This window comes from Fukomys damarensis, unplaced genomic scaffold, assembly GCF_012274545.1.
Source record: "Fukomys damarensis isolate Sample0158 unplaced genomic scaffold, DMR_v1.0_HiC HiC_scaffold_23, whole genome shotgun sequence".
Taxonomy (NCBI): domain Eukaryota; kingdom Metazoa; phylum Chordata; class Mammalia; order Rodentia; family Bathyergidae; genus Fukomys; species Fukomys damarensis.
Genome location: NW_022900935.1, coordinates 24248657 through 24258099, shown reverse-complemented (window position 1 = coordinate 24258099; position 9443 = coordinate 24248657). Strand labels below are relative to the sequence as shown.

The following is a 9443-nucleotide window of genomic DNA, read 5'->3' as shown; positions in this document are numbered from 1 at the left end:
GCAGGAGCGGGCGCGCGAGCGAGCCCAGGCGCCGGGCGAGCGGCGCTCCGAGTAGAGCCAAGCCAGGCCAGATGGCTCTGCAGCCATCAGGGACCGCTCCAGTCCAGCCCGGCCCCACTTTAGCTGTGCAAACATTTCTTTATCCCAACAAGACAATTAAACCCAGCAGCATGAAAAGAAGTCTCCATGACTGTGCCGGGAGCGAACAACCAGAAACAACCACACACATCAGAGGAGTTCTTGCCCCTGGGGAGAGGGGGAGGAGAAAAGAGGCTCTTGGAGAACCGGGAGCAGCTGAGCAAGAATCGGGCAAGGTCTGCCAGCAAGGGCTGATGGAACCATCTGACCCTTCTCGTCTGGCAATTAGCAGACCCTTTACACTGGTCATCTGCTCCAGCTGCAATCCAGTGGAGCTTGGTGATCTTGGAACTGTCCCATTCTTCCTAACCCAGATTAATGCCTCTGCCTGCTCTAGTCCCACAGCCCTTGGAATGTACTTCCCTGATGTGACCCCCTAGCGTGGGCTGGCCCCCGTCATCTCAGGCTGCCCTTGGCCTAGGTGAGCTCAGCTGAGTCTTATAATGACACATGCCTTCAGAAAGACTCATCTCAGAGTATAAAATACCATCTCAGGGTTTTTGGGACCCAAGGATGGCTTTTCAAATATGTCAAAGATGAGAGCACAGCCAAATATCCAGGATCTGCTGAGAGCCATCAGGTTTCCTGCCTACTTTGATTCTGCCTGACCACCCAGAAGGGCCAGGGGAAGAGAGCCAAGCAAAGCCACTTATAGTTAGTGTCTAAGGGCCCATCCCTGGGGTGAGCCAGAAGGCTCCCCAGGGCAGTTCTGAGCCCTTTCTGCCTTGGGGTGTGCATGCAAGCTAACCAACTCCAATTTGGGCTGAGTGGATAAACAGGCAGACTGGCCAAAGGCTGCTGTTACCCAGGCAAGAGTCTGGGTACAGGGGCAGCTGACAGAGAATCATCAGGAGATGCATGTTACAGAAGCCAGAGGTCTGAGGGTGTAATAAATGTATGGATTGTAGCACAAGGCAGCAGACAGTACTTACCTTCCCTTTTGTTATAAAGTTTCCTTAATGAGCAATGTTTATTTTAAAGGCCCTGGGAAACATATCGGTAGACACTTCATATGTAAGACACAAGGTGGACTATTAGTAATTGGTTCATAAATTTTAGCATCATTTCCCTGGACAAGGAAGGAGCCCTGGGGACTGGTTCAGAGAATGACAATAAACTGAAGTTACCTCAGTTCCCTTCCTGGGGAATTGTGCATCCTCCGTGAGCAGCTCCTCACAAAACACTTCTCCCATTTTCCAGGGCAAATAAGTCAGTCCTGTAGAGCAAAGGCTTCCTTGTTCCATAGAGCCCAACACCTACCTCAGAATCACCTGTGAGGCCAGGTGGATGGATAAACAAGCAAACTGGAATCATCTACTGGAGAGAGGATACTTTACCCAAATAGCTATATTTCTGTCTTCACAAAAATGCATATTTAACCACAAAAGAAATTCTGCCTATCAGTAACCAGATTTAAGGAACCAACACACGTGCATTACACCACGTCCACAGGCCCCACGCTCAGAGGTGCTCACATGTAGATGTATTTACATGTAGATGTATTTGCACGTGGATGTAGTGTGAGCAGGGGTGGCTGCTACAGTGTTGCTACTCTAAAATTGATTTTTCAGTGACCTAAAACTCAGTCATAAAACTTCTACTCTGAGTAAGGGACACCCCCCCATACTTACCACCTCACCCCACCCACCAACAAAGCTCTAAAGCTAGTGCTCATATAAGCGTTTTACTGTCACGTTTTATTAAAACATTTTTTACATTTTATGAAAAAATATTTCATTTATATGAAGAGAACTGAAAAACAAGTCAACCATATCAGAAAAATTCTAAATTTTAATAATAAAAAAACCCTAAAATAATACAGGATTCATTTTGGCAACCCAGGCAAAAGCAGTGTCCTATTCCTTGGCATTTTTGAACACTTTCTCTCTTCTGGCCTCCCCAACCCCCCTCACTGGCCCATCTGCCCCCTGAAGCCCCTTCTCCCTCTGGAAGCAGTCTTGTATACGGTTACTCGATTATCTGAGAAATATTGCTTATTTCAAAAACGGTTCTGTAGGGAGGGCCTGAAAAGCATCTAGTGGGAATAATCAGGCCTTCTAACGGCCTTTAAATATGTATTTACATAAAACAGACTATAAATATTCTGACACATGGCAGTGCATGACAGGAGCCAAGAAAGCTGCCACTGACTTTGTCATAGTGCCTCTTCAACCCTTCCTTGCAAAAAATGTTTCTCCTGCCTTCCAAAAACTCGAAATCAAAAGCACAGATGTCGCCCAAATGCAGCCCTCAGAAGGCTGCTCTACCACCTAAAGCAAGGAAAGGAAAACGGAGCATAAATCCAGGGATACCACAGATGACAGTCTCCTCTTCACTTGGCACCTTTATTTCTGGTTAAAGGTTAGTCACAAATATGACTCTGGCTAATAATGTGGGTGCTTCATGTTTTTGTACAAAAAATACTTTTGAAGGGAAATATAAAATTTATGTAATACGACGATTTGAAATAAAGAAGTTTCCCAACCCTTTTGATCAGAATCTCATTAATTTCAAGGTCAGAATTCCATTTCACTTTGGGAGACAGACTCATTTAATTTTTCTCCACCCAGGCGTACTCCTATGTGAGGGATCCATCTCCATGGGGGATGGCACCACCATACAATGCAAACCAGGCAAACAGAAGAGTTATAGCTTTGACACTCAGAGGGGGAATGGATATCCACGTCTATGAGTTCTGACTTGACTAACAAGCTCCTGCCTGCTCTGGGAGTCTGATGCAGGTTTGGGCTGAAAAGATAGCAAAATGAAAACAAGCTGGCTCTGCTGGGTGAGAAAAAAGAACTCATGATCTCCAGATGCTACTTTGTGCCATAGTAGTTTTGAGAGGATTTTATTTTCAACTTGTACTTGGAAGAAAAGCGGGCTGAATAGGTCACATCCTCACCAAGGGCAGTTTCGGCCATAGGTCAGATTACAGCTAGCTTTATCCAACACTTAACAAATAAAAAAAAATAAAATAAAGACCAATCAATATAATGCCAATACCTGTTCAGCAGGTATATCCAAGAAGCAGGAGCAGAATACACGAGTCAACAGAAAGTGACAAGGTGACAGAGGAGTGAAAGCTGAAGTGTGAGAGCCTCGCTAGCAGCTGTGCTGTCCTATACCAGGCTTCTCCCTTAAGTGGGGAGGTCTCCAGCTTACAGACTCTGACATAAAAGACACACTTGCAACATATTTCAAAACCAAAGAGCGATGGATTTACAAGGCAGGTTGATTTTATGATGACTTTTATTGAAAAGGTACGCTAGGTTTAGGCAGATGCCTTTTAGCGCAGGAAAGTTAACACAGTGCCTAATTCAAGGAGACAGCCTGAGGAAGCAGGGCCGACAGGGGAGAGTGCTACAATGTCTCTATTACTCTCCTCGGTATCATAAAGAGAAGAGAAAAAAAATGGTATTCCTGTTGGTGGTTATAGAGAGGACGGGAGCACACACACACACACACACACACACACACACACACACACAAAATAGAGAAGAGGGGAAAGCAAACCTCTGATGTAGTTTTCCTAATAAAATGGAGCAAATCTTAGAACAAAGGGTTTGGTGGAAAAACACCCTCAGTTCATAAATTCTCACCAGGCTTGAAGAAAACTGCTGTCTACCCACAGACCAAAAGCGTCAGAACACAATTATTTTCTGATTATATCAGAGTGGAAGATTGCAGGTTTCAGCACTCCTAGTCTGCAAGTTCTAAATAAAGCTTTATTTCCTACAATGAGTTAGTATAGATGAGGTATAGCCAGAACCCAACAAGTCACTTGGAGAGCATGAAAAAAAAAACAAAGGCATTTCATGAGCAGAAATTAATAATAGTCGTGAGCACAAACTATGGAGCAGTCACACAGGTCAACCCTGTTTATCCTAAAAGTGAGCCTCAGGATAAGCAGCCAGCAAACCTGTCAAATCCCAAGAGAAGTCTGCTTTCCAGCTTTGCAATTGCAAGGAAAACACAGCTGTTTGAAATGCTTTATGGTGATTGACGACACCTTTGTCCTTCTCTGAAAAATAGCCTGATGTGGACAAGGGCTGAGAGTTGTGAAAATAAAATCACGTGGAGTCTGCTGGCTGATACAATGGAAAAGCTTAAAAAATAATACCGTGATCAGAGAAACATAACGAGAACAGCAAGGAGAGGAGGGATAGACAAGTTTCTTCCAACTTCCCAAATTCCCCAGGAATCTATGCTCTCTAATATAATGACCTTCACTGCAGGGTATATATGGCACCCTCCTCACTCCACAGTCCTCAGAGAAGAAGCCAGCTGTGTTTGGGAGAGACAGGCCATGCGGAGGCCAACTTGCCTCTGGCTACCTCCGGGAAAACACTTTCTACAAGAGCTACCAATGCTCACTGATGGGAGACAAGTAAATGTTAGTGCTCCACTGCTACCAAAAGGTAAGCAGTCGGCTCTTCATCACTAAGCATGTGCACAAAGCTGCCGACCTGTTGAACACTACTGCAAGGCAGGGCTTATTAGGGGTGAGGGAGGGCTCCAACCAAAGTACTTACATCTGTCATTCCGATCCTCTGGGCTAGATGATGCTTCTCGATCAGAAATGAGGCCAGAGACAGCAAAAATCTTCTTCCCAGTGTCATCAACCTTAAGTGAACCGGGGGAGCTAGATGGCAGTTGTGTCCCAAAGTCATATTCCTTGCCATCTGCATCTGAGAAGCGCAGGTGGGGAGACTCTGTGTCATGGCAGTTCTTAAGTCGCTTGGCTGGCGTAAAGGCTGACTGATAGCTTTCCCGGTCCTCAGTGGAAGCAAAGGGACGGAAAGCCCCTACACCACTATGATTCAGCATGCTGATTGGGGTGCAATCTAGATTAGGGGGGGCAAACTGAGGGTGGAGGTGTAATAAGGAAGGGGGGAAATCACGATTGGCAAAAGTGCCTGGCACCCCACCTTGGCGATGGTACATAGAGGCAAAGGTGTAGGAGCCATTGGTGAAGGGAATATGCACATCCTTGTCTACTGAGACAGGTACACCAAAGGGTCGTGGCTGCTGACAAGGGATAGAAGCATCCCGGCTGGCCTCGGCTGTGGATGCCAAGACCATCAGTGCTGGGGATGCCAGAGGGTTGGGAAGGTAGGATGAGTTCTCCATCTTGAAGGCTGCCCGGTGTAAGTCCATCGGAGTCACTTTCAATGGCCGGCGTCACACAAGAAGCAGTCTTCCCTGGGAGGGAGGCCGAGTGGCACCTTGGATCAGGGCTGGGAATATTACTGGGGAATCATGCCCTTCCAAGACCTGTGGAAACAGCAAAGAGAAAAAAAGAGGGGGGAGGAACGTCAGGGGGAGGAAAAAAAGGGAAATCCCAAGTGATTGAAATACCATCCTTCTGGCTTACAGATACTTGGGCAAGAGACACCACAGGCTTTAGGAGCCAGTGGGCAGCAGCAGCAGCAGACCATTTTCATTCGGGAAAATCAATAGACAACTTACTGTGATGTACGCGTAGCTGACTTTGGTCCCTACACGTTCCGGGTGAAATGCGCCTGAGCCCAGCAAAGAAAAAAAAAATCATAAAACCTCCAAATACAATATTCCCTGAGCAAATGGGCTTTGGAAAACCGAGTCACCCAACAGATTGGGGGGTTGGTTATCTATATTTTAAAGGGTTTCCACCTGCACATAGTCCTCAGGGCAGGCCTGATTTTTAGAGACTTTGTTCTACCTACTTATGCTCATGTCTGCATTCGCTCTTCAGTTCCCTAATAGCACTTTGATATGAAAAAAATGTCTATATCAACACACTCGGACCAGGAACATTGTGCATAGTAATTCACACAAACTGTGCACACGGCTAAATTACATGCACTGATACATACACAAACATACATCTTCATGTACCATCTAATAATATTGTTTCCAGAAAGTGCCATGTGAACAAACAGCAGCAACATTTTTTTTTATGCACACTACTCTAATCACACAAGCTTCCTAGTTCTCTTTTCTGAGAAGAAACAAAGCCTTCATCAATAAAATGCCTGGTGTCTATGACAATATTTAAAACTATACTGGGTGTCTTTGGCATGTGCTCTCTAGAAGTGTCTGTCTTCCAGGGGCAGCAAAAAATGAATCAGTAATTTTACTTACTAATGTACCCACTCTTCCGTAGATTTGTAAACTGACCTGGATTTGCCATTAACATCTAGAGTAAAATGCTAAAATTTCTGAGTAATTTTACTCTGCTTATTGGCCCAGCCAGAGCTGATGTCCAATAAAGGCCCCCAGAACAAATTGGAGTTCAGAGAGACGTTTGTTGTTTTCCTTGAAATTTAGGTTGTGTATTTTCATAACCAGTAATTCAGTTTAAAATTTTATATTGAGTGGGAGGTAGTGGAAGGGCTAGGTATCAAAAGTCAGGATAATATACGGTGAATACTAGGACTTATTAGTTTCAACCACAGGCACTAAATAGAAACTGAATGAAATCAAACCAAAAATCACCATCTGCTACAAATTATAACCTTTAGATTAAGAGTCAGAAATAAAAATGATCCCCTCCCTTTAAAAGCTCACTTTCATAATGGAATATCTGTGGTATTCCCTCAAATAAAGAATCCTCAGTTAAACTGCAGATGAATCCTCCTGGCTTAATGCAGTGCAAAGAGAGTATTTCCTTCTCCCATCCTGTAGCAGACGTGTCAATGGCTGTTATTAATTGGGAAGATGAGTGGACACCATCAAACTGCTTCCTCATTTGGCATCTTTCCTTATAGACATCATTGCTAAATTACCAGATTATGTATCTCACATTAACGGATTTTTCTCTCTTCCAAATTTTAAATAACTTTCCTGTCAAGTTATAGCAGTGTAGGGAATGATCTGCCAAGGACAGCCAGTTAGCTTGACAAGTCTGGGAATCCTGTTCTTGGCTGTTTTCAAGTCAGATTAATGGTCACACAACATGGATGCTCTGAAAGTGAGTCTAGGGCTGTTCCAAGGGTTCAAAGCAGCTCTTCACAACAGAAATAACTACATATCTATCGACAAGCCATAGTCTCTGAGGGTAGCTGGAGAAAAGGACAAATGTAATACACTGGGGACCAGGGCAAGAATCTTTCTCCCCCAAAATAACTCCCCCTAGGATTCACTTTCTATTTTTACTTCCTAGATCACCTCATTATGTTAAATGAGTTTCATAAATTAGTAATCTGGCGACAGCACCGGACACTATAACAGAACAGTGAATTACTCAAAGCTGCTTATTCATTTGAAAACTTCATTATACTGAAAATAAATCAACAGTATTTTCCCAGACTACATCTCTTTCACTCCACTTGTGTGGGTGTTGATCTCTGTGGGAGAGGAGGGGTGTTTTTTCCTCCCTCCCCCATTAACAACCTGTATAGATGAGGCTTCAGCAGACCACAGTCATTATGAAAATCTATAGTTAATACACTCCCAATGTCAAAATGTCATGGGTTTAAACACAGAACCCAAAATAAGAAAACTAACTGTCCCTCTTAATTAAAAAAATATGGATTGTAAGATAATCAGCTTGATGGAGCATTTGGGTGACTGTAAAGAACTGGGCAAAGGGAAAGTAAGTAACTGTTACTTTTCTCCCTCTATGCTGATTTTTTTTAATTTAGCACTTCGTGCAAATCCAGATTAAAATAACTCCAGCTATTGATCCGAGCAGTGGAATTGACATTAATTTTAGTTCACTTCTCACTTTGCAAAGGGATCAATAGGAAGTAATAACAGCTGACATCCCCGCTGAAAGGAGGAGAAAGAAGGGCTGAAGACAGAAATCGAAAAGCAACCAAATAAATCATCAGCTACTTTTCCAGGGCATCAGACAAACTCTAAACAGATTGCAAAAAGTCTTTGTTGAATTAACTAAACAAGGAGGAGGGATCAATCTACGAAGCTAAATAAATTGTCTGGCAGACAGTGAGGTTGTTCAGAAGGACTAACAAATATTGTTTTAAAATTTCCAAATCCTTGAGGTGATGGGTTTGGTTCATTTCTATATGTGTGGGAGTTTGTTCCTTAAATCACAAGCCGACCTTGGTTTAAAGTGATTACAAAACGCCAGTTAACTGAATAATTAGTGAGATTACTAATTGCGTGGTTAAACATGCCACAACCAAGACAAATGAAACGAAGACACCGGCGTTTGGAACGTGAAAATGTCTAAGGCTGGTTAGATGCGCAGCGCTCTGCGCTCTCCGGCGCGAACTAGCCACTTTCGCGCTGAAAAGCTTGAGAGCCAGACGGAAAGTCCCAGGGAGTAGGCTGTCTCCCGCCAGGCCTCGAGTCTGGACTTCCAGACCCAAGCCCGGATAGGCCCAGGAGGAAGCGATGTTGCTCGTTGGGAGCCAAACCTACTTGCAAATGACTACCACAAAGCGAACTGCAAAGGGCTCTTTCCCAGAGCCGAGCTCAGGGCGCCCACCAAACTGCGACTCTGCTGGCAATTAAAATGCACACACAACACTCCTCTGCTTATAACAACAGGTGACATTTTTGTGGTCTCTGAACCGTTTCCAAAAGCCAGGACTTAAAAATAATAGAACAAATTAAACGATATTTTTCCTTTGCATAAAAAAAAACTTTAAAAAGATTAACAGGCAACTTAAAAAGCAAAGAACAATGGGAAATGAGGCCACAGTAATGGGGGACTGAAGAACGCGGGAATTTTTTTTTTTAAGTTCACAGACTTCTTCGCTTGAGCAGAATTCCCGCACACTAAATGCCCAGGGGGTATCTGGAAAAACCGTCCTAACAGAAATTTTATCACCATATGGGAGAACTCAGGGACCATAAGGCTAACAGGGTCCCAGGCTATGGCCGACGCCTGCGGTTCAGACACGGCAGGGTATCGGTCCCACATTTGGACCTGGACTGGACCCTGGTTGGCCCACGGGCGCGAAACCGAGACCGACTGGCGGGTCCCAGAGAGCGGGGCCGGGGCAATGACCACAGAGAAGCGGGTGCAGAATTCAGCTAGGAAGAGCCTCCACCCAGGGTGTGGGGGGGACTCATAGAAATAAACGGGAGACGGAGAAGTGAGGGCGAAGCCTACATCAACTTGGGGCCACCGTTGCGCCGAACCCACCAGTCTTGGTCTGACCTCTGCCTTTTGCAGAGAGTACTTTAGGTCCCCACAACCTCCACACCAAAGAATCTGCTTTAACTTTGGAGAACCACGGCACCGGTCCGAGAAGATCCGACAAGCGCGAGGGGCCCGGGTCAAGACCGCGCTGGGCCTCTAGGCAGGGGCTCGGAGCAGCCTGCCTTCGACCAAAATCCAAGGACCTGGA

At 44.9% G+C, this 9443-nt stretch overlaps 1 protein-coding gene across 1 annotated transcript in view; it reads right to left on the bottom strand.

Moving 5' to 3' along the window:
• Rnf220 (ring finger protein 220) overlaps positions 1 to 5415 on the bottom strand; it is a 219074-nt gene extending 213659 nt beyond the window's left edge. Inside the window, exon 1 of the mRNA XM_033767379.1 lies at positions 4674 to 5415. Coding sequence (XP_033623270.1) covers positions 4674 to 5298 — 625 coding nt within the window. The 5' untranslated portion in view covers positions 5299 to 5415. The remainder of the gene's footprint in view (positions 1 to 4673) is intronic.
• Positions 5416 to 9443: the final 4028 nt, after the last annotated feature.